Raw genomic sequence first — 24,728 nt, 5'->3', positions numbered from 1 at the left:
GGGGGGGGGGTTACATACAGTGCCCAGTCACGGCATCAGAAACCAAGCCAACTGTTGGGATTAGCAACACGAGTGAATGACCACAGACATTAAATGCTGGTATGGCAGTGACGTTATTTAGAGGAGAGGATGACTGCACAAAAACACCTATAGGTCAGCTCAGTTTATGTCCTGAACCTGCCTTTTTCTGCAGGACGATGCTCCTTTAGATTGATTTTCACAGGAATTACACATCGTATTTACATATATAGTATATATATATATTTGTTTGCTATTAAATTAATGAAATGGTCAAAACACATCAATCACAATCAGAGATCAATACACATAGAATATACATTATGTATATAGTCAGGTTTGGAGACGTGCCTTTGTCTCCCTGGCGACTTCAATTAAGTTAGTTCTTTGTATTTTACCCTGTTTCTGTATTATTGAACAATCCAGTCAATCTAATTGTATATTTCTTGCAATGACCAATGTTGGAGGAAGGTTAAGGAAGTTTAAGGTCCTTTGCTCAAGTAAAAGAAGCAACTCAACAATGTGAAAATACAAGTAAAAGTCATGCATTCAAATTGTAAACTATAAAATGCATTCAAGGTAACAAGAGTGTCAGTAGATGTTATGCAGAAAATTGTCCCACATGTTTCATTGACTGAGCTGATAAGTCCAATATTTGCCTCTGAGGTTTCAAAGCTGAAGTTAGTAATATTTCACACTGGTTTTTAGGGCTGAATGATATTCTAAAAAAAATAAATGAATAATATTGGGATTGTGATGTGAGTCACGATTTCAGTTGGACTCGTCATGGTTTTTTCACTGAAAGAAATATAAAAATGAAAAATGATGATGGTGTGATTTTTGTTGGGGCTTGTACCAGACAATCATTGCATTATCCTTACATTTGGAGGAATTGATTTTTTTAAGTTCATTAAGTTATTCATTATCGAGACATGAACATTTGTCGGATGTAAGACTAGTAGAGATAGTGCATTTGTCGGGGACTATTTTCTACAGCGGATAAATCCACATTTGGTGCTCTATTGAGTATTTAGCAAGTAGCAACCTCAGTTCCTGGTACAAAAACAGTTTTGGTCTCTATAGCTAATTTCCTAATTCATCTTCGACAACTGTACGGGGGTGAATTTTTATCTAATTCACTTGTTTACATTTTATCAAGGCTTTAAGTCATGTAAAATTGAGGGTGTGGCCTCTCTGAGTGACAGGTGGCTGAGTGTATCCTTGCCACCGACTGAAATGCACTGAAGTCTCGGCTCCACCTATACCCCACCTCTTAGAACATTTTTGGATTAGCAGGGAGTTAGGGGCGGAGTCAGGCACTGCCAAGATGGCGACGGTGGAGCAGCTCACTCTGAGCTTCAAAACCATTCTTCAGAAACCTGTGGGTGAAGTTTTCATGGGATTTATTGAGACAACCTTAACCCACTCTGTATTCACAAATACACACATTATGGTCATACTGTAACAAACAAACTCATTAAAATGGAGGCCTTAGTGTTGTGTGTTGACCTGTTGACACCGCCTCTCTCCCTAACTCCCCTGCCTCCATAAATCTACATAAAGATGCAGTTTGCAGTTATGCAAGATGCCTCTAAGATGAGGAGATGAATGGATGTTGCTGATCTGGCCAAACACATGTCAGAGAGATGGATGAGCTCTGAGAGATTAGAGTTTTCAGAATTGTTAAATATGAAGTATGTGAAGGTGAATCGGGACTGATCTGTGTACAGAAATAGGATAAGTACTTTTGGATTATGATTCATTCCTGACATATAAGAACAATGTTCATCTATGTAATAAACGAAAGCATTATCTTATTCAAAGGAACAGGAAATGACTCATCTGGGTTTAGTTATGTAGCTAATAATTGCATGAATGGATCCTGTCATTTCACTTCTTGTGTCATGAGCACACAGGAGAATGTGGAGTCATTATGAAACAGCAGGCCACAATCATCCTGTATGTGTGTATGTGATTCGATTTTGGGAGATTAAATGGAATAAAAGTGAAACAGCATGTGGGGTGGGGGGATGGGGTGGGGCGGGGCTTTGTGGTACTCTCCTCTGACCTTTCACTTCCCAAAATCCCTGAAAAATGAAAATTATGTTCCTCTCTATAATGCATGTCAACAGCTGACAGGGCATGCAGCTTAACATTACATTTACAGTACTTTTCATTATTAAGTAAAGGAGTGGTGTATCAGCTGTGGTTAGGACTACACCTTCGTGGTACGCATTCCACCAGGTGACCCTTGTGTCCCCTGGAAACACTTCTGTTGTGTTGTGAGTATTTGCAGCACATATGTTGTCCAATAGACACAACACAAACAAATTTAGATAACATCTTTATCTATTTGCATGTGCTTTGAGCTCTCAGGGCCACCATAGTAGGAGCAGTAGAGGTAGGCTAGTAGTATTAATGGCAGCAGAGGCAGTCGCAGCAGTAAGAGACATAGTGGTAGCAGAAGCAGCCATGGATGTAGAAGCAGTAGTGGCAGTAGAAGAAGAAGTAGAAGCAGTAGTGGCAGTAGAAGAAGAAGTTGAAGCAGTAGTGGCAGCAGAAGTAGAAGCAGTAGTGGCAGTAGAAGAAGAAGTTGAAGCAGTAGTGGCAGTAGAAGAAGAGGTAGAAGCAGTAGTGGCAGCAGAAGAAGAACTTGAAGCAGTAGTGGCAGTAGAAGAAGAATTTGAAGCAGTAGTGGCAGTAGAAGAAGAGGTAGAAGCAGTAGTGACAGCAGAACAAGTAGAAGCAGTAGTGGCAGTAGAAGAAGAGGTAGAAGCAGTAGTGGCAGTAGAAGAAGAGGTAGAAGCAGTAGTGGCAGTAGAAGAAGAACTTGAAGCAGTAGTGGCAGTGGAAGAAGTAGAAGCAGTAGTGTCAGTAGTAATAATATGAACCAAGGCATTAGCATTAGTAAAAGTAGCAGTGGAACTAGCAGTACTAGTAGTAGTGGCATCAATAGAAGTAGAAGATGTAGTAGTAGCAAAAGTAACAGGAGCAGTAGCAGCAGTACAGATAAGAGTAGCAGTAGTAATGGTAAATATAGGTGGTTATAGGTGTTGTTGTTTGTTACATCATGAACCAGCAGCTGAATGTGAGCTATTAGTGTTGATGGTAGATCACACTGCTGTACATGTGGAGCACACACAGACATAAATCTGTTCATCTCTACAACTTTGTTCTCATTGACCCGTCACTGTGAAGAGAGTGTTGGATGCACCAGGACAGAGCACGCTGTACTGAACAGATCACACCCCTCTATGGAGGCATTCATCTGATCCCTGAACGCACTGACTGTGGGCTGCCCATTACTGCAGATGGTAGGCCATCAAGGCATTGAGGCATTCTCAACGGAAAGGCACAGCTGCAACACACACACACACACACACACACACACATGCATTCAGAGAGTACACACACCCTCTCCTCTTCCAGACTCAGACCAGTAACTTCCATCAGAAACCTCAGCCTCTGTCTTTTAACACACAAACCTGCCTCAAAAAACTCATGTATTCTGAGTACATTGTTGTCAAAGACCAAAATCATCAAGTCTTTACGTTTTGTGAACCAATTATCAGTATTTTACATTAAATTACTCATTTTCAAATGACTTGACTTGCCTGTAGGAGCTTTTCACTATCTTGTTTTTTCTATTATTTATCCATCTTTTCTGAGTTTGGATTATTTTGATTAATTTGTTTTATTTTTGATAATATTCTCTTTTTCTTTATATTATTTGCTTATGCAACATAGTTAGTTTGGTTAACTAGTACTCTGTTTATTTTGGGTAACGCTATGGGCACATGAGGTTATTTAGGTAGGTAGACCCATAGTCATATGTAGGTCGTACGTCAGCGTGGCCGCCATATTGGACCGGTCAAGACTGCCCTGTAATCAAGCATAAGTAAACTGAGGAGCTGCAGTTTTTCTGGATAAAAAGCACAGTAACATATATATAGTAATTTATAGAATCATTTTTATATTCGAGGGTTTATGATCTACTTGGAGTAAAAGTAAAAGTTTGGTCTCCAGTTACTTAGAATGGTGATAGTTTAAGCTGTAATCACTGTTTTCCAGAAGGAGGAGTGTGCATTAACGTCATTGTGTAGACAGGTTTAGGACCAGCATGCACCTGGGTGGGCTTTACCAGATGAGGAGGGGCAGCAGGAAACATGAACCCTTTGGTCTTTGGTTTGCTGCTTGTTTGTTTGTATGAATAAATCAAAACGATAACACAATAGCTTTGTTTGGACAATGTATTTTTTTGACTGTGTAAACCATATTCCCCATGGTGCATCAGTGGCCTTTTGATTTTTATTAGGGCCCGAGCACCAAAGGGTGTGAGGCCCCTATTGAAATTGTAGTGTTTGTTATTATTTTGTTTCCCCTCCATAAAAGTGAATTGCCTTTTTGAGGGACTAAACATGCTTGAAAACTCATTAAACTTTGCAGACGCGTCCGGCCTGGTGAAAATGTACATATTTTATGGGTCTTGTACGTGGGTGTGGCAAAATGGCTCGATAGCGCCCCCAAGAAAATTTCAATGAAGCCCTTGGTTTCACCTACATGTATGAAATTCGGCAGGCACATGCAACGTGCCGAGACTTACAAAAAAGCCTCTTGCACGCATAGTCTAAACCCAGCAGGAAGTCAGCCATTTTGATTACATATATCAATTTTGGCACTTTATTTTGGGATCTAAGGGCGTCATCCTTTAACGAACTCGACATAATATTTGGTCAATCTCATCTTAAGACCTTTGCGATGCTAAATTGTTAAGTTTTAGCGAGTTTTAGTTGGAGCGCCTGCACATGGCAGCGCGGTGAATTTTTTGAAGTTCTTATAACTATAATATACAGTATCCACTCTGCCCCGAATGTGTTTGATGACAGTCCCACACTGAAGACATCTGCAAGGTAATCAGGAAGTAATCCTTGAGTTACAATCATCATTTGACATACATGATGTTTTCATGGTCTGGTTTACACTCGATATAAAGGGACAATGCATGGTGGCATCATCAAGCGGCCTCCTGGTGGCGGCCCCCGAGGTGCATGACAGGGCGAGGGGCCCGCATAACACTGCTTGTAGCTTTCATGTTGGACTTAAATTTGTTTGAAAGACAAATAGCCACTACACCACCCCCTTAAATGGCTCAGGCATTACTGCCACAGAGATCCTGTCTTGAAAATGGGGTTGTGTCAATGGGCCGTGTGTTATTCCTGGATATATCACATCATATACACTTCCAGAGTGTGGAAAGAATGGGAGGTTAACAGGGGGCAGAGTAGCTCTCATTTTTTGCATGGGGTCACCATAGCAGGAGAACCCAAACCATGCACATAAAGCCTGTCTAGAATACAGACCCGATCGATGGATGGATGGATGGAAGTAAAGTCTTCCTCTAAACCCATTCTCCCTGAAATGATTATGTCATTATGTGCAGTAGCAGGGTCAGACGAGCACCACTTAAAACTACAAGAGAGCGGACAAATCAGACCTGAGAAACAGAGAGAACATGTCACGTACTTGCTTTTCAGCGTCGTAATTACCATGCGCCCCTCTTCTGCAAGATAGCATGACAACAAGCAAGTCTGCAGCCACAGGCCGTGGCGCTCTGCATGCCTTTGGACAAACATTTGTTAGCGTAGCAAGGAAAAAGCTCGATGCCCTTGTTCGCCCTTTGGTCAGATGAACGATCACTCCAGAGCAGACTAATTGATTTTCTCATGAGAAATGTCACAGCATGTTTGGTTGTGTGGAATGCACACTGCTGCTTTCTGCAGCCACTCTTGTCATTCTTACCTTTCCGGATGAGATCTTCGATTTCTTGATCGAAGCCCAGCCGGTGACATTTCCTCCACAGCCCCATGTTGGTCGAGTTGTACTGCCTGCTGCACTCATCCGCGGCGCTCATGGCGAACAGCTGCCGCCGATTCCGGGCCAGCAGCAGCTTCTCCTCCCAGCGGGGCAGGCTGCTCCGGCTGGCCCGCAGCGGCAGGCTGTTGTTGGGGATGTAGATGAAGCCCGGGTCCTTGCGGCGGCTGGAAAAACTTCGGCACCGCTCCCTGTACCTCCTGGCGTCGGTCTCGTACCAGTGGTCGGAGCACATCGCCACGGCCAGCATGCCCAGGGCGCAAAGAGAAAGAGAGAGCCCGGCGTAGAGCAGTAACTTCCCGGCAGCCATGCTCGCTTGTCACAGCCGCATCTGCACCTCAACAGACGGACAGCTCCTCTGCGGCTTCCCCTTCACTGTAGCTCAGCTCACATCACCTCTGGAGAGCAGCATCGGGACCATAAGTGCAAAATAGAAGGGGGGGGGGGGGGGGGGGGACCTTTCACAGCTCGCAGTGGCACAGCTCACAGCTCAAATGAAATATCAAATCCCCTGTATTCCGGTGTTTTCCACTATAACGTGCCCACGTCCTTCTTGTGTGCGCGGCGCTGCAGCAGCTCGGCGGAGATGGAGAGAGAGAGAGAGAGAGAGAGAGAGAGAGGGGGCTTATCTCATCTCAGCCGAGGATCCTCAGCATCCATCTGTCTGAGCACAACAGCACAGCACCCATCGTTAGTAAAGCATTACCTAGACTATAAATATTTCACATAAAATAAACCCTGACTTGCACAGCCCACCCTCCCAGACGAACGATGCACAAAGAAGAAGGGGGCAGTTAGAGAGGATCGCGCGGCTGCATTAAGCACAAGCCCTATTTTTTTTTACAAATGCAACATCATTTCCAAACAAAACCGCCTCTGTGAAACTTCAAAATGACAGTGCGGACAGTGTAAATGTACCTGAAGAGTCCGAACCGAACCCTGTGCAGACCGCAGTCCATCAGCAGCAGGAGAGCGAGGGATCAGTCGGCAGACTCAGCAGAACCCTCGCGTCTGATCGGATGACGGCAGCTGCTACAGAGCAGGCCCGACCGCGAACCAATCAAAACAGCAGCCTGGTCCAGCAGCCTACAGGCTACATGAAGTCTGACTCAACAATCCCACAGAGAAATATAACATATGACATATGCTGTATGTCCCTATATCAAGAGTGATGTTGACATATGTATGAAATACCCATAGTAAAATTTGTATATGTGCATACATTAAAAAAAAAAGTCTATATGATGAATTTTTATATAGTTTTAACATGTTGTCAATGATATTTATTTGATTCGTATTCGCAAGTTTATTTAAACAACATAAATATAAAAATTCTATAGGCCTATATTTTTCTTATTAATTTTAGCCATGTCTTCACATTCTGGGAAAGTGGTCTCAGACTTTTGGACCCCACTGTATATTATATCAACATATACTGACAGGCTCTGTGATGGATACATATTTATTTAACTTACAGTATGTCTACAACATACATATTGCTGTGGGCTACATATTTGTCAGTGTACAAAATTGTTTCAACTTCTAATAGGTTTCATATAAAGTTTTTACATATGTGCTTTTATTTTATATGTGCATACATTTCATATATAGAAATTCAATATGTGTACATATTACATTTGCGTATGGGATAATACGCTACAACTTCTGTTATCCGGCTACTGTTGTGTCCTACTATTGCTTTCACCTAAATCCTATAATGTGTGAATAATGGCAAGTGACAATAATGAATTATAGAATAATAAGTATTATAGCTAAATGCACTAAAGCAGGGGAAGCCCATATGCAAATGAAATATGTATATGTATTGAAATAAAAACATGTGAAAATTATATATGTAACCTATTAGAAATTGGAACCGTTTTCTATATTGACATAAATGTCTGGCTATACAAATATGTATGTTTATGTCTGTATGCAACATGAATAAATATCCATCCAGTATATGTTGATATTATGTACAGTAGAGTCCAAAAGTCTGAGACCACTTTCCCATGACGTGAAGAAAGACATGTTTAAAATGAATGAGAAATTGTTGAGAAAATATATCTAAACATGTAGAATTTTTATATGTATGGTGTTTTAATAAACTTACAAATAAATGAAATATATATTCAAATATATGGTCGCAACATGTTATACCATATAAAAATTCATCATAGATATTTTAATATATGTACATATATAATTTTACCATGGGTATTTCATGTATGTTATAAATTTATATCTTCATATATCCAGAGGATGTACTGTATATATGTTATAATAGAATATCCCCTGATAGGTGACACACATGACATTCCATTGCTGGGCAGACAAGGACATTTTAGGCAGCTCTTCACATTATAAGATTGTGAAACAACAAGCAGGTCCTGCATCATTACACATCTAACTATTCCAGATTAAAATGTCTAAAAACCAGAGAAAAACCGGGATTTTAATCATGGTAATGTGTCATTGGTCGCCTGTCAGTGACATCATATCCTCTTTGATCATGTGTCAGTGTGTTTGTCTGACAGAAGCTCAACATTGACTTTTATCTAGTTTTAAGCGACATACACTTTTTACACCTTGGTGGTTTTCAGTTTTATATTTGAACCAGATGAAGGATTTTAGTTGTCGGACGTCTGGATCTGAAGTTACAAGCTGAGGAAATGTTAGACAGCTCAGCTCCCAGCTGCTGGAGACGTCCTGTCATTTTTAAAGGTAAACTGCTTTAAGGGAGCTTCTACTGGTTTTAATCCCCTGGTGTGTTTGTTCTGGAGAGGAGGACACCTCTGTGGATGATTCAGCTGCTGGTAGAAACCTCCTGAATGTCTGCTTCATAAGTTATCAGAGAACAAAGGTTAGCATCAATCTCAGCTCCAACTCTTCTCTGACGTCTCTGTCCTCCGTACAGCGTCGCTCAAACTCTGACTTTAAATCTAAAACTGCTTTATTCAGTGTTTTTAATGGTTAGAATCACCATTCCTGAACCTCTGACACTGAAGGAACCCAAACCAAGAGAAGCTTATGGTAATTGCGGTGAAGACAACAACTCCCATGATCCAACACTATTTCATGACATCACCCGACGTCGTCTTTTGTTATTAATCTGATTGAGACCTGCAGAGACGAAAGTTACAGACTATGTGTTTAAAATGTAGTTAAAAGGCTTTTTATTACTTACACAGGCTACATATTGTACTTATACATGGTACATATTACTGAACGAATATGTGTTTAACCAAATTACCATTACATGAACTAATTATTAATTAATGTACAGTAAAATGGGAGGAACAGTGAGAAACAGCTACATTTTTCCCCAGGCCAAAGTAGAGCAGTGCTGGTCCCTCTATGCAGTAGATTACTATTATTAATATCTACTTCTACTTTATAATGCACTCGCCCTCAAGAAGAAAGATCATGGTTTGGGTTCAAAAAAATACTTCACGGAGGTGGGAGGAGCTTTTACATTATGGTTACAATCATAGGTGTAGTGCTGGCGGCGTGTACCTGAACCACACCACACCTGTTCACCTAATACGTTCGAAAGTTTGCCCTTCAACTGAAATTCATTTCAATGTTTTTCCAGGATTCATGTTAACAGTATCTGCAGTTCGAGCAACGTGTAGACTGTTAAAAGCCCATGACTTTCATTTCTTGCTGGTGTGGTATTAGCCTGAGGTCATGGTTTCCTGCCATCCCTGTGAAAACAGTCAGCTAAATAAAATGACATTCCATTGCTGGGCGGACAAGGACATTTTAGGCAGCTCTTCACATTACAACATTGTGAAACATTTATTGTTCCTCCACACTGGTGACAGCCAGATTTGGCACATATCTCGAGAACTCCTCAAGCGAGTCCTTCCGAATTTGGCACAAACATGCAATTGGGCTCAAAGACAAACTGATTAGAGTTTGGTGGTCAAAGGTCAAAGTTCAAGGTCACAGTGACCTCAAAAAATACACTTTTTAGCCATCACTCAAGACTTCAAACCGCAATTATGACAACATTTCAAACGAATGGTTCATATTTTCTATGAGTCTGGATAAACAGGGATGTAACCTGAAACTAGTCTGAGTGGAGGAGGCAGAAAACCATGAGGAGATGATTCTTTATTAAAATTGGTTTCACTTTCAATTTCAACCATTATTAACTTAGTCAGGTTTTATGTTCTTTTCATATCAGATAAAGAATTCATTTACTCTTCTAAAACTCTTCTCTATAAAAAAAATATGAAAGCTGACAGACAGTTTTCCAAGTTCGAACACAACCAGCAAATGTAAGTCTGCCTGTCAAACATATGTTCACACCAAATGTCTCAGTTTAACAGAGGCTATGTTAAACCTTACAGTACTTTGTGGTATTTGCTGAAAATGAAAATGAGCATATTTCACCCTATGAAACATGCTAATGGGTAACATGCTAATGCCTAATGCTAGCTGGCACTTTTGGGAGCGTGTCTATGTTCCCACAGCCCTATATTCCCACAGCCCTATGTTCCCACAGCCTATGTTCATACAGCCCTATATTCCCACAGCCCTATGTTCCCACAGCCCTATGTTCCCACAGCCCTATATTCCCACAGCCCTGTATTCCCACAGCCCTATGTTCCCACAGCCCTATGTTCCCACAGCCCTATATTCCACAGCCCTATGTTCCCACAGCCCTATGTTCCCACAGCCCTATATTCCCACAGCCCTATATTCCCACAGCCCTAACCCTAATTTTCAAAAATTTCTGTAAAAAAAAAAAAAAGTTCTAAGAAATGTGGGAACATAGGGCTGACCCCGCACTTTTTTATATCTCCACGCCGGCAACAACCAGAGCCCGAGGCATATTGTTTTTGAGTTGTCCATCTATCTGTTCGTCATACCTTGAAGGAACCTTTTCACATTTCAAACATTCGCTCGGTGATTCTTGGCGATCCAAAACAACAGTTTGCAAATTTAAAGAAATAATCATTTAGAAATTGTGTTTTTTACTTACAATTACACTTTAGAGAAGCAAAGTGATCAGATGTATCTTGGTGTGTCACTCCTGTGACACCGTGACGATCATCTGTCATCTCTGAGTTGAATGTTTTGCAGGTTAGGTTTTTTTTTTTTCTGTGTTCACAAGAGTGTTTAGCTCTGATGTGATAATCTGTTGTCTGTCTCCTGCTCTGATCTGACACACACACACACACACACTTTTGCCTCCTGAACTGGCTGCTGTCACATCGACTCAAAACACTGTACATCTTTTTTTATGACATTTTTTTTCATTTTTAGGTAATTCCAAGTCAAATGGAAGTGAAATCAAGATAGATAGATAGATAGATAGATAGATAGATAGATACTTTATTTAATAAGAGTGGTTGATATTAAACTCAAAGTGAAGCTGCAAGTTTTTTTATGCCTCCACACTGGTGACAGTCTGAGCCGGAGGTATATTGTTTTTGGGATGTCCGTCCGTCCCACTCTCACGGACAACACATCTCAGTAACGCCTCATGGCGAGTTCACCTTGTGAACGCAATATCCCGAGAACTCCTCAAGGGAATGCCTTCAAATTTGGCACAAACGCCCACCGGGACTCAAGGATGAGCACAAAACACTTTTTAGCCATTACTCAAGACTTCTCACAGCAATTATGACGACATTTCACACAAATGATTGATATCTTATGTGACTCTGGATAAACAGGGATATAATCACAATCAGAATCAGATGTATTCGTCACTACCATAATCCGCATTTCAGCATACATGGAAGCGAGATACCGTACTCCACAGATCAGGGTGAAAAAAAGAAGTGCTTATGCAACGTGTCATCCTGAATGAACAGGCGGTCAGTGGACACTTAAAGTACTGGTGCATTTTTGAGCATTTATGTCATCCTGTGGTTTTGGAGGGAGGGATGGGGGGGGGGCAGCACTTTGAGGGAGTTCATAGTTCTAATGGCTTGTGGGAAAGAAAAGCTATTGCACAGTCTGGTGGCCGTTGCATGGATGCTCTGGAGTCTCCTTCCCCGAAAGCAAGAGTGCAAAGACGGTGGTGGGAGGTGCGAGAGGGGTCGGTCATTATATTGGCTGAAACTATTCTAAGTGGCGGGGGCATACAACCACAAGGCGGTTATTCTAGTTTTCTTTTTTCTATCTGTTTTCTCTAAAGCCATCGTTTTTGCTATTTGAGTCCAAGGCAGGTTGACTCGAGTCCACGCCTCTGAATTGCAAGTGCAATAATCTACTAAAGTAGGTAAAGGTACATAATTGCTGTTCTGTAATCAGATGTACTTCCTCAAATGTTCTTTTTTTTCAGATGCAGTGAGTCTGACGTCAACAGAAATGATGTAACTTAACCTGCTGTTTGGTAACATGACTTGGATGTCAGAAACAAGTGTGAGAACATCATGGAAAATGCCATTGAATTTATTCACCACCCTCAGGCTCTCCAGAGGATGAACCCTTTTCTATTCCGAACTGTGACCGTTTCTCTAGTACATCACACAAGGTATCCAGGAGACTGATTTGTGATTTTAGAGATGCACTAATCAATATTTTATAAAGAATAATAGATCAAGTGACTGCATGTAATGTAAAATGTGTCACTTCCAGTGAGAAACCCCCCCAAAAAAAATGTGTGTGAGGGAAATATGATATTCCGATGGGACGGATGTGTTTTGCACTTGTGTGTGCAGTTGACTTCGTGTCCTGTTGTTCAAGTTCAAGTGTTATCAATCTGACAGTTATGCAAGTGAGAAGACCTGGCGAGGACATTGTCCTTGGCTTGGGTCGTGATGACCGAAACTGTTGAAGTGATTGATGTTGTACAAACAGTTTTGGGAAATGTTTGGATAAAGACTGTTCCAGTGCAACAGTCCAACAGGGCCTGCTGGGAAACTGTCTGTTTTGGTGATTTGTAAGAGAGGAAGTCTTGTCTGTATTAGTCGGAGCACATTTGCCTTGACAACCTGTGTGTAAAATGTTTCTCCGTGTGCACATGAAACTGATATTAAAGAGCACTTGACTTCACCTGTTGGGCTGAGACTTCTTTTCTTTGATTAAGTAGATAAGTGTGTTTGTTGGCTGCGAGCGGGGTTGGACGGGCGGACCGAGCCGGAACCAGGGTCTCCTCGGATGGGGTTCATCTGCAGGCGAAGAGCGATTTAACCCCAAGGCTGGTCCACAAAAGGGATGTGCCTGCCCTCTGGGGGGGGGGTGGGTCATCTGGTGCAGTATGTAGCATTAATGCTCAGTCCTTCGGTTTAAAGCCGACCCACAGCCTTTTTGCTGTCATGCTTTGCCTCGATGAACACTTTACGTTTGGACTCTTGAAATTTGTTTGGACTCTTTATTTGGACTTTTGGTTCACTTCCTGTTTTATTTTGTGATCACTTCCCTGTGTTGCTTGTGGTCATTTTATCTCCTGTCTTTCTCCTGTTTCCCTCCTTCAGTGATTGGCTAATGTGTTTCACCTGTGTTTAATCACCCTTGCCTCCCTTGTGTGTATTTAGTCTCTGTGCTCCAACTTGTCTTTGTCAGTTCGTCGTTTGCTTCAGTTTGGATTTTTGCAGTTCCAGATGTCTCTTGCTGTTCCCAGTGTTTTTTTGGATAGGTCGTAAATGGCTTTTTTTGGTTATCAAAAACACCATTTCTTCCACCGACCGCCTTTGACTGCCTGTATTTGGGTGCTGTAAATCTGATATGCTGCATGTCATCAACCCCTCTCTCTCTCTCTCCCCAACTTTCCTCCAGACTGCACAGAGGTGCACCTGAGAAGTATACTTTTCATAAAAATGATAAAAGCATGTCAAGTTCTGAGTGAACTCCCGGGCGTAGCTAAGCTATTTTGGCGTGTTAACGTGTCTGCAGTGCTTCAAGTGGGAAGAAGATACTGGTTTCCCTTATTGAAGCACTGGAAATGTGTGTCAACCAAAAAGATAATGATAAAATAAAAACTATTAATAGCAAATAAAAACCTAAATTGTAAGAGGAGAGAGACTGAGCATACTCTGTGCAAAGCCCCCCCCCCCTCCACCCCACCCCCTTTGTGTGCACTGTCTGACTTTGTGTAAACATGTCTTTTCCTTTTTTTCCCGCACTCCCTCTGTGGAGGCGGTGTGTGTGTGTGTGTGTGTGTGTGTGTGTGTGTGTGTGTATAAGAAAGAGAGAGAGTGTGGGTGTGAGAGACAGAATTAGCAGTAAAGAGAACATAAGCGTTTAAACAGAATTTCAAGAATGAGATAGGAAATAAGGGTACCACTTTAAAATCAAACTCCCCTTATAATGGATTTATAAATGGTTTATAACTAGTAATTAGCTTGTTAAAACTATATAAATCATTTATAAGCTGTTATAACACATTAGAGAAAAAGGGCAACAGTGACCTATAGCTTGCCAAATAGTGAGCCCACATGTATCTGTACTGTTCAGCCTCATATCTCATTAGTTACTGAGCTTTCTTTGTTTTCTCCATCATGAGCATTTGTACCTGCTGCTTCATCACATGTTTGTTCAGTTACTATCAATGAACCACCGTCAGCATCTTAATGCTCAGAAAGTTTCATCTGGCAGATCAAATTCTGGCAGATCACATGATCATATCACATGACCAGATTCATCCTCTGAGGCCTCGGCAGTGTTGTTGACCTCTACATGCTCTCAGCAGCCGTCCTCATTATAATCACAGCTGTTGATCAGATTGTTATCACAGTGGAGATTAACATGGAGATGCTTTCTGCTGGTCGGTCTCTTCTTTAGGACTTTAGCATCCCAGCTAGAACACAGGTGGTGACCTTCCTTTACCTGGTGAACTGCTCACCCATTCTCTCTCCCACTGTTCACATCTCTCTGATTCTCCCTCCATCGTCTTCAGGTTTCTTCATCTCGTTTTTACAATCATTTATTTATCAGTTACAAACATTTATAAAAGTGTAAAACACATCATTTATTAATGAGTTACTATAAGGCTCCTTTTACCAGTTACAAATGGTAATAACTCATTAGTAAGATTAATGAGTAGTAAGCATTAACTTCATCTTGCCAAATAGTGAGCCTGCATCAATGTATGAAAACTGTGTTATAACTTGTTTATGATTGTTTATGATTTATAAAGTGTTAACAACAGAATTAATAACCTAATTATAAACCATGTATAAATCCTTTATAAGTGTAGTCTGATTGTGGTGGTACTAATGAATGAAACAATGAAAGTCAGTGTAACGTTTACACATTAAAAGGCATATGCAGGTTTGTTCACTCAGTAGCTGCTCTGGTGCAGCTGAAGTGCAGAAATAAACCGGAATTCTGCCCATTAATCATTCTCATGTGTGTGTGTGTGTGTCCCCGCCAGACTCTGTGCTGTAAGTTTGTGTCGGCCCATTTATCTCCGGTGGTTACTGTCAGGAACTGTCACTCTGCTGAGGAAGTTAAGCTCTGAACGTGTGCGTGGCTGCAGTTCCTTCATATCTGGCGCCCTCTTCTGTTAATAAGTTGTAAAGACGCAATGGAAGTAAAATGACAGCTTTAGTTTTAAGCCGCTCATGAATAAGTGAAATAATGGAAAGGAATTGGCAATATAAAACAATACACTGTCAAACTGTCAAAGTTGATTAAACACAAATTCCATTTTTTAGATATGTAACTCTTTATTTACCACCACACACACGGAAACAATGTCAACAAAAGTGTTGTGAAGCTTGTGAAGCAACATGCTATTTTCTTTGATTCCCACATGGGCGTGTGATTTCTCAGCCTGTCACTGAGAGGACATGAAATAGGCATCAAAACAACAACATGTCAGAAAGCTTTAAAAATGTTTTGCTTTGAAACGTGGATGTGACAAAATCCACAAAGAGAAAACAGAGCATAAATAATGAGACGTAACTGAGGTTAGATCAAATCTTTTTTTTTGTCTTAAAACAATTGTAGGATGCGATTTGTTATTTCGATTTTTTTGTATTTCCTCAGGTTTATTGAGAAACTTGAAATAATTGAAGTGATGGTAACAGTACAGAGACAGTACAAATATAATGCATTCTGTTCCTTAATTTAAATTTAGTAAACTTAGTAAGAACTAAGTTTCTGGTTAAAGCTGAGAGTAACCATCAGAGAATACTGGTGAAGTTTATATCCACAGATCTATCACATATCAAGCACATCAACATACTGTAGGTCATAGGATGTAGTGGTGTCAATACAAACACAAATATACACATTTAAAAGTCTTCAAGTTTGCAATGAACAAAAAGTAAAATGGTAGATGTATGGCATTTTTTTTAGGCTGGTACAAAAAGTTCTGCACTAACTGTGCTTGAACATATTCAATTTGAAATAAAACAATGGATACTACATTAACGTACAAAGTCCCAGTTTTAATCCAAGTAGATTTCAGTAGGTTTACAGCAATATACACAAGTCTACAATATATCTACATGTGATGTCAGGTGATGTCACATCTGGCAGCCAATCCCTCCGTGTTGGAACCAACTCATGCCACTGAGTTTACTGATCTTCTGTACAACAGTGCAGTCGTTATTACAGCAGACCAACTGGATTTGAAATGAATTCATTCATTTGACCCTTGCTTCACCGGCCTTAGCGAGAGCTGGGGAATGGAACATCTTACGAACAGACTCAATGGGACAGTGATCACTTTCCTGTGCTGAGCCACTTTGGATTTTCCCTAGTTGTGGATCCTGGGAAAACAGTTAAAAGATTTGATTTTTTGCCTGAGATGAGGGTCGAGGGCCGAGGGTCATGTTATTGCTCCATGGTGGAATAAGGATTGTGACAAGGCAGTAAGGAAGAAAAAGCACACATTAGGATATTCATGCAAGAATCCCACTCAGGAAAATCCTATTGAATACGAACAATGTAGAGCATTAGCAAGACAGAAATTAAGAATGCAAAATGGAAATGTTGGAGGGCTTTTTGTGGGACGCTTGGTCCATATACCTGAGCCAGGCAGATATGATCCAGAATCCATAAACTGTCTGGTAAAGTTGTTAAGACATCAACGTCTGTTCCGAATGATGGCTGCACTGAGGCTGTAAATAGCAAAGAAAAATCAGACGTGTGTGTTATGGTCATAATTCAGAGTCACTAGGAGAGGAGGGCTTTAGGATAAGGTACGAAGTTAATGCAGTGCAGGCTGGGGAGAATACCACTCCAGGCCAGGATGAGATACGTTATGAACTTTTGAAACATTTAGTGTTAGAGGAAATCCTTTTGTTACGATTTGGTATTTAATTCTGTTCGGAGCCCGGGGCGGATTCAGATACAGACGCCACAGGATAGATGTGCTAAAAGTTCTTTATTGGCATGAGCCAAGCCCCTCCAGCTTCTGCGGGTGGAAAGTCAGCGCATGCAGGTGAATATAGCGGCAGGTAATGGTGGTGGATCTTCAGCAGGAGCAGGCACAGCACCGGTTCTGACAGTAACTGAAGTGAGGAGTCACAATGGGGAGTATTTTCCCCCCCAAAAAAACAACAAGAAGCATCTTTCACGGGAGCAAAAGTCAATACTGTACCCCCCCTGTAATCAGCTATAATCAGATCTGATCCAATTTGGATATTTGGAATTCATCTTCATGTCATCATAGGACAAATAACTCACAGTGAGCTCTGTGTTTATTCTGTCATATACCGTCTTTTTTCTTGTAATGCTAACATTAGGGTTCAGTGCTTTCATGCTTGTTTGTTGTCTATTATATAATTTTCTTAACCATGGCAACCCCGTGTTTAATGTCACAACGCTATGAACTTTGGGTTATTCCCTCAGGCAAAGTCTACAGAAATGCAGACTTACAGAAAGTCTGCATAAAGGAGTCAAAATGTCTGCTGGAGAGCTCCATGACCTCGATGGTTTAACAGTGGGACAGAACTACGCCCTCACAAAATTACCAGGAACTCACGTCCAAGTCTGTGAGTCTGTGAGAGGCGATATTGGGATTGGGCCACACATTCACACAAGGAGGACGAGACACAGGGAAAGACAGACAGGGTAAACAAACTGGGAAAATCCAGCAGTCATGGAAGGGGCTGTAACACCTTGCCCTTTTGAACTGTATGTGAAAGGCTGGTAAGTTACCAACAAAATGGAAACAGGCTGTAGTGATTCCAATATGAAACCAGGAAAAGACCCAACCTGTCCATCGTCTTATTGACCTTTAGCGTTGACATTTGCTCTGTGCAAGATAATAGAAAGAACACAAATAGACGGGTATATTTCCTTCAAGCTAGTGATTTTTTTTTTTTTGTGAATTATCAAAGTGGTTTCAAATTTGGAATAAGCACTATGGATTCTATTGCGGTATTAAATCAGAATATTTGGAAAAACTATTGTCATTAAGGAAGCTGTAATTGGGTTATTCTTGGATATTGAAAGGGCATATGACTCAATGTGGAGGGAGGGTGTGCTTAACACAGTAATGGCAGAATGTTTTACTGGATAAATGACTTTCTCAATCCAGGTCTCAAGGCTCAGTCATAAGTCCAGTCCTCTTTAATGCAATGATAAACAACACCTTTCAAAAAGTTCACCAAGGTTTTGCAAAGTCTTCGTTTGCAAATGATGGCGCCATCTGGAGGAGAGAGAAAATATTGGTTATTTGTTCTATCAAACCCAAAAGGCCTTGGGTCAGGTTGTTCAGTGGACGGGTAAGTGGGGATTTAGGATTTCTATGTATTTGGCTTCAGGAGGAAAATTCCTGCTTTAAATATCTATATGTATGTGTGTCCCTCAGAGAAATGAATGAAAACTTAACATGAAAAAGTCATGTAGATAAAATAATTAGTAACGGAGAGAAAGAAAGTAACGTTCGCCATAGTTTAGCTGGAGGTGATTGGGGGGTGGGGGACACCTCCTGAAAAGGAATTATGACTATTGACACTCAAATTCAACATATCTCCATTTCAGTTTTGATCTACAATATCTGAATTTTGGGTAGTAATCGTTTGACCTATCAAAAAAGATGTGGCTAATTAAATATATTGTTGATTGGAATTAGTAAAAAATTCCATTAGAATTGACAATTCCGTTAGAATTTAATGAAAATATCTGGAATTCACATTTTGGATGGCAAAATAGAATTTCAGACTCCTTGGTAATTCCCCTCTCAGTTTTGACTAGTCATAATGTAAATTAAAAGGACTTGCCATAACCAACCAACCTTAACCGATAGCAGTACAGTAATACACAGCTGATAAAACCATTTATTTTTAATGTCAGCTTTATGTTTTAAATTATGGGTTTCAATGCAATTATTAGATTCATATATTGTAAAATACTTGCTTCATTGTGGCTTTGTTTTCTAGATAAAGTCAAATAATAAATACCGCTATGTACAAACAAACTGCTGTCTGAGAAGCGGAACTTTTGTGCAGAACTTTTGTTGTCACGGCTCTCTTACGACCGACGGACTTCCTGCCAGCGCTCGATAGCTTAAAAGATACATCAGTTTACATCAATAACGAAGGTGTGTCTCCGTTAATATAACGTTTTAATCAGGACTTACTTACATATTTGTGTGAAATTAAAAAAAACCGTGTATATTAGAAGATAGAATGTCGGAAAACAGGAAGTGAAAGCAACTAACCAATCAGCTGTGGGGAAATGTGACATGCGCGATAGAGCCTATGATGGCAGTATGGCGTGTGTGTGAAGGTGAACGTTAGCTTTAGCGTCAATATAATTAATTTTACCCACAGTTGTAATTTAATTCGGGCTAAATACGTTTGACGAGCGGTTTTTACAGTGTGTAACTAATTCTCCACTGACTGCAGACTCAGGTAAGACTGTTACTACCGTTGCTGTTGAAATGCTGTCTTTCATCATGTTGTTCAATAGGGGGTTTCACAAGGCAAAGGGAAGTCAAAACTGACAAACTACTTACTAATATGACGACTAAAACACGGAGAGCGTATCCAATAACATGAGCTAACAGTGTTAGTCAGTGTGATAACCAGGGGTGGACAGTTAACCAAGTACATTTACTTAAGTACTGTACTTCAGTATATCTTTTCAGATCTGTTCTTTAGTTGAATATACATATATTTTTTTAACTGTTTGACTTTTCCTTCACTATACTTAAAGACAGATGTTGTACTTTTGACTCCTCTACATTTCTATGAAGTACTTTTACTTTGAAGCAGAGCTTTTAGTAAGGGTTATGTATCTTCTTTTATTTTGAAAATGTAATAGACCATACGCTGTGTTGATCTGTGAACAACTTTCACTTGTATTGGAGTCTATTTGACCAGGAGGATCTATACTGTGACTCAAGTATTGAAGTTATTGACTTTTCCCACTCTGATTACGCTGTCCTGCTCACTACATGTTTGAATTTTCTTTTGTTTAATAATTTAATGCATACACTCGAAACACAAAGCTCAGGATCTTACCTGATCTATTTTTAACTGTGTAGGCTAAAACCGTGGACATGATGAATATATAATTGATTATGTAGCCAGTGTGTTTAATGCTAAGTCAATGTCCCTCACATCTCCTGTATATCAAGTCTTCTCTCTGCTCTGCTGAACAGTCATGGCCGGTCTGTCCAGCTATGCCGTGCGCATGGCCAGACTGAGCGCTCGGATCTTCGGGGATGTTGTGCGTCCAACAGACTCCAAATCTATGAAGGTGGTCCAGCTGTTCCAGGAGCCTCCCATGGCCAAGAGAAAGGAGGTGTTTGACTGGTACCCACAGCACAAGATTTACTATGCCATGACCCAAAAGCTCAGATTCATGGGACTTTTCAGGTACTGTAGAAACTGCTCACCTGTCGCTTAATGTTGATGACTTATGGCAAAGGTTTAAGCTTGATCTTTGATCTTGATCTATTTGCTTTTTTAAAATGAAATGAGTTCATTTAAATATTAGTGCTCCATGTATTTGCACTTTCACACAGGATAACAATGGTGGTAGTTCATGACTGTCAATCTTTAAAATAAAATCATTCAATCAAAGTAATATGAAGCAAATTTAAAAATATACGTCCCACATTGAAAACCAACCTGGTAAATTAAGTATAAAGCACATCTCCTCAGCACTCTCCTTTTATCTCATTCAATGATTAAGTTGTTTCCACTTAGCACAGGTTTTTTTGACCGTTGTTAAGCATCTGTCAGTGACACTCAATACTTCCTACAAGTATTTTGCATTAAAAAAAAATGCAAATTACAAAAAAAATGCATACTACATAAAAAAATGTATTTGCATTTAAATAAAACAGTAGCAGATTAAAGACTAAAACTTAAAGAAATTATCCTGTTATAATAACTTACAAGTTAACATCAGAATAGGTAGACTATGGTTATGTTAAATCTAAGTTAGCAATTTCGAGTTAATCCACAATAGCATATTTTTAATCACACTATCATTCTAAAACACTGAAGATGCACCTGTTTCCTCATCAGCTGCTCTACTTACTAAAAAATCATTTCTTTTCATGGGATTTCTCGACACAAATTCAACTCATACTTTGACATATCGACCCATTTTATATTACTCCTGCTAGCAATCTGACTGCTAGCCTACAGAAGACAGAAGCCATGGTTAGCTTGCTAGTTAAATCTAGCTAACATGGTTAATTAAATAACATCAGCTGACATTTTTCCACAGTGGAAAGGCTGGTGACATTAGGTACCAGTGTGATATTCTCACATGACGTGAGCCTTCAGATAGTCCCCGCCCTTTCAGCCACTCAGCCAATGCTAGCATGCCTAAATCAGTCGTCTTGGAGACATACCCACATAGGAATGATCTAATATGACTTCACTCCAAACATAGTATGAACAAGTTCACTCAAATATTGGTTGGGACAATTCTGTCCTTACAAAATAGTAGTAAGGACATGTCCCTACCGTCCACATGTAAACCTACACCCTTGCTGGGAAGTGTTCTGCTCTTTGAGCTGCTGGAACTTTAATTTGAAACATGTGCGCAGGAAATGTTGAGTTAATTAGTGGTAGTTTAACAGCTATCAAACATTTACCATAGTTAAATTGATCAATGAGTGAAAATGGTATTTAATCAATGTGGATGTAACCTTCAGTAAGCAGGGTGAAGGTTTTCATAAACAGTTTTTCTCTTCCTTCTCAGGGATGAGCATGAAGACTTCAAAGACGAAATGCGTCGCATGAGGAAACTAAGAGGAAAAGGAAAACCAAAGAAAGGAGAGGGGAAGAGAGCGGGGAAGAAGAAATGAGCTGTAACATTTCTGCTACTTCACCTTTTCACAGGACTTATGTTTTTTGCTTTTCCTGGAGACAGACAGTGGTGGACTGTATACATTATTGTGGGGGAGGGCCGCGAATCCTGAAACAATCCCATGGGTCTAGCCACAACTGTCCAGTGCTTTGAAGCTTCACTATGTTGGCATGAATAATACCCTAGGTCAGCATTACACACATGCAACATTCTCATCTATGTCTGTTGTACTCAATGGAATTCCATTTGTTTAATGTTGAATGTGTCTGATTTAAGTTGCAGGGGGTGAACCAGTATGGAGAAAGAAATAGCCAATCAAATGCTATTGGATACTAGAAAAACAAGCTAATCACTATGATCATACGTACACATACAACATTTACAGGCCTGTGGTCATGTCTTTTCACCATTCATGGATTTATAGCAAATTTGGGTCTATTGCAGCTGTACTGCACCTCATGTCAACTTTGGAGTTTTGAGCTTAACTCAGCGCAATGGCTGAAAAAATGATGTAAAGAAACAGACATCTTTCATGTTTTTTCAAAATAAAATCAATGTGAGGAATGTGCTGTTCAAAAATGCTACAATAAAACCACAACACAGTACACAGATGCTGGTACTGAGTTATATATTTCATATGGGATCACTGGTTCCAGTAAATATGTGGATGTATCTAATGCTAGACCAGAAACGTTAGCATTTTTTTTTTTTGGCTATAAAAGGATTACTGGTGAGGCACTTTGGTACGATGGAGTATTAGGGCAACACTGAGGAAAAGAAAATCTGAAATTTTGAGAATAAAGTCATAATTTTATGAGAGAAAGTCAACATATTACAAGAATAATGTAATTTTACAAAAAAGTCAATATAAGAATAATGTGGTAATTTTAGATTTTGTGTTGTTTTAGAGAGGAAATATCAGAAGCTTTAAAATGAGGAATGTGGAGCATCCTGTGAAGTTCTACTTTTGCAGAAGGAGATCCTTCATCTTTAGCTCTTCACCATCACATCAGCATCAGGACATTGAAAAGATTGTGTCTATTCTATTGTTGGACAAACAGCAGCTGCCAGAAGCAGCTCAGACTACCACTGACTGTCATTTCACATGTTTGGTTGTTTGTAATCCTAAAAATTATGTTTTTTCTTCTCTCAAAATTTTACACTTTTAATTCTCGTAAAATTCCTACTTTATTATCGTAATTTCAGATTTCTCGTTTTTCTTCAATGTGGCCCTAATACCCCATCGTACTTTGGCAGACCCGTTGCATGTCAATCAGATCTGGAAAAAGAAATTCCATTTCATAAATTTCTCAGAAAATTTCATTTCATTTTTTAACACAAAAGTACAATAATAACTTAAACATGTCATGTATTATCACTTCATCTGGAGGCCCTGTCTTATGCAAGGATAGTCAAAATATTAAATGTGATCATTTCTGTTAGAATGGGCAGGAAGAAAGGATAGTGAATAATCAAGCACTAGCTCCACCTACAGGAAGGTTGCGGTGGTTCTCGAGTCTCCAGAAAGCTTGTGTGAGTTTGAATACTGGTAACTGATTTTCCCAGAATGATGTTGGTATATATTAGTGATGTCCATGGAGACAGAGATAGGAGGAGACCGGATGCTTGTAAGATGGATCATTTGTAACACTTCCAGTTTCTTCAATCAGGAACAAGTTATGAATCACCTGATTCACTCTATACCTGCTCAGGTTAGTCTTATTCTACATATGAGGAATTAGCAGCCTGTGACAGATTACTGTTTTAGAAAGAAAAAACTAATTTTAGGTAAGAATTTTTTTTTTTTTACCTCGTTTTTGTAATAGCAGGTGCCTGATTTGTAGTTCAACGCTTCAAACTTATGTCATGTTTATTTTGAGTCTAGATATTTTTCATGCTAATTGTCAGTGCTAATGTTTTAGCTGTTAGCTAGCTTAGAGTCTGGGTTAGTTGTAACAACAATACACATAGGTGGACACAAACACAACTGTTACATTGTTGAAGCTGGTGAACATTTGCACATTTTGTTGTCACTACTATGACTGACAGTAAGTCTTGGCTATCTCTCTCTCTCTCTCTCACACACACACACACACACACACACACACAATGTCAAAAATGTTACACCCAGCCCCATTCTCCCCTATTTACTTTACAACTAAGTAATACTGTCAGCTATGGCAAACTGAGAAGTATTACATTTTCTGGTATATTTGAACGTAAGCTTGCTGAGGTCTCCAGCAAATGATAGTAGATAAAGTAGATATCACTGAATTCTTTTGAACGTTTTGTACTGTGTTAGCTGTATTTTTCAGTGTAAACACATTTGAACAGACAGAGGCACCAGAATGCAAAAGTTGTTGTCGTATTCAAGTTCCTTTTAGTAGAGGCTGTTTACATTTTTTTTTATAGAAACACATGACCAAGTTAAATGGAAATAATAATTATAATGGTATATTAATAAAATAATTATAATGACAACATATTTTGTGCCAGCTTAATAGTAGTAGTAATAGTAGTAGTCCTGTGCCATCCATCCAGTCCACATTAGTTCTATCGTCCTGCGTCTCTGTCTCCCCCTCCTGTCCTCAACACCACCCTGCGTTTCCCTCTATTATTTTCCACTCAGTTTCTCGCAGTTTAAA

The 24,728-nt window shown here is 39.9% G+C and overlaps 2 protein-coding genes and 1 long non-coding RNA gene across 4 annotated transcripts in view; 1 reads left to right on the top strand and 2 right to left on the bottom strand.

The window, feature by feature from the left end:
* The window catches only part of tmem178bb (transmembrane protein 178Bb), a 121,021-nt gene extending 112,677 nt beyond the window's left edge, over positions 1-8,344 (bottom strand). The window contains exons 1-2 of one of the 2 annotated variants that reach the window (XM_087177248.1): positions 6,808-8,344; positions 5,818-6,553 (exon numbers count right to left, since the gene is read on the bottom strand). In XM_087177248.1, the coding sequence (XP_087033374.1) occupies positions 5,818-6,199 (382 nt within the window). In that variant the 5' untranslated portion in view covers positions 6,200-6,553; positions 6,808-8,344. The remainder of the gene's footprint in view (positions 1-5,817; positions 6,554-6,807) is intronic. The other variant, XM_023418731.2, reaches the window with a different exon arrangement.
* A 7,882-nt stretch (positions 8,345-16,226) lies between these two features.
* On the bottom strand, positions 16,227-17,526 carry LOC147818427 (uncharacterized). Its single transcript, XR_015437975.1, has 2 exons — positions 16,831-17,526; positions 16,227-16,571 (listed from the first exon to the last, which is right to left on the bottom strand). It is a non-coding gene; the product is annotated as an uncharacterized LOC147818427 (long non-coding RNA).
* Positions 17,527-19,480: 1,954 nt separating this feature from the next.
* Positions 19,481-22,692, top strand: mrps33 (mitochondrial ribosomal protein S33). The gene is made up of 3 exons (XM_023418726.2): positions 19,481-19,664; positions 20,417-20,633; positions 21,976-22,692. The coding sequence occupies exons 2-3, from the start codon at positions 20,419-20,421 to the stop codon at positions 22,079-22,081; spliced, it is 321 nt and encodes a 106-aa protein (XP_023274494.1). The 5' UTR covers positions 19,481-19,664; positions 20,417-20,418; the 3' UTR covers positions 22,082-22,692.
* Positions 22,693-24,728: the final 2,036 nt, after the last annotated feature.

This window comes from Seriola lalandi, unplaced genomic scaffold, assembly GCF_002814215.2.
Source record: "Seriola lalandi dorsalis isolate HSWRI2012SDOR001 ecotype SW California unplaced genomic scaffold, Sedor1 jcf7180002054584, whole genome shotgun sequence".
NCBI classification, from domain to species: Eukaryota; Metazoa; Chordata; class Actinopteri; order Carangiformes; family Carangidae; genus Seriola; species Seriola lalandi.
Note: the sequence above shows the minus strand (reverse complement) of the source record. Positions and strands in the feature narration are given on the sequence as shown.

Bases quoted from the DNA above. Each gene is read 5' to 3' on its own strand.
- mrps33 (XM_023418726.2), top strand. From the start codon at position 20,419: ATGGCCGGTCTGTCCAGCTATGCCGTGCGCATGGCCAGACTGAGCGCT. The intron at 20,634-21,975 runs GTACTGTAGAAA...CTTCCTTCTCAG, and splicing joins AGATTCATGGGACTTTTCAG to GGATGAGCATGAAGACTTCA.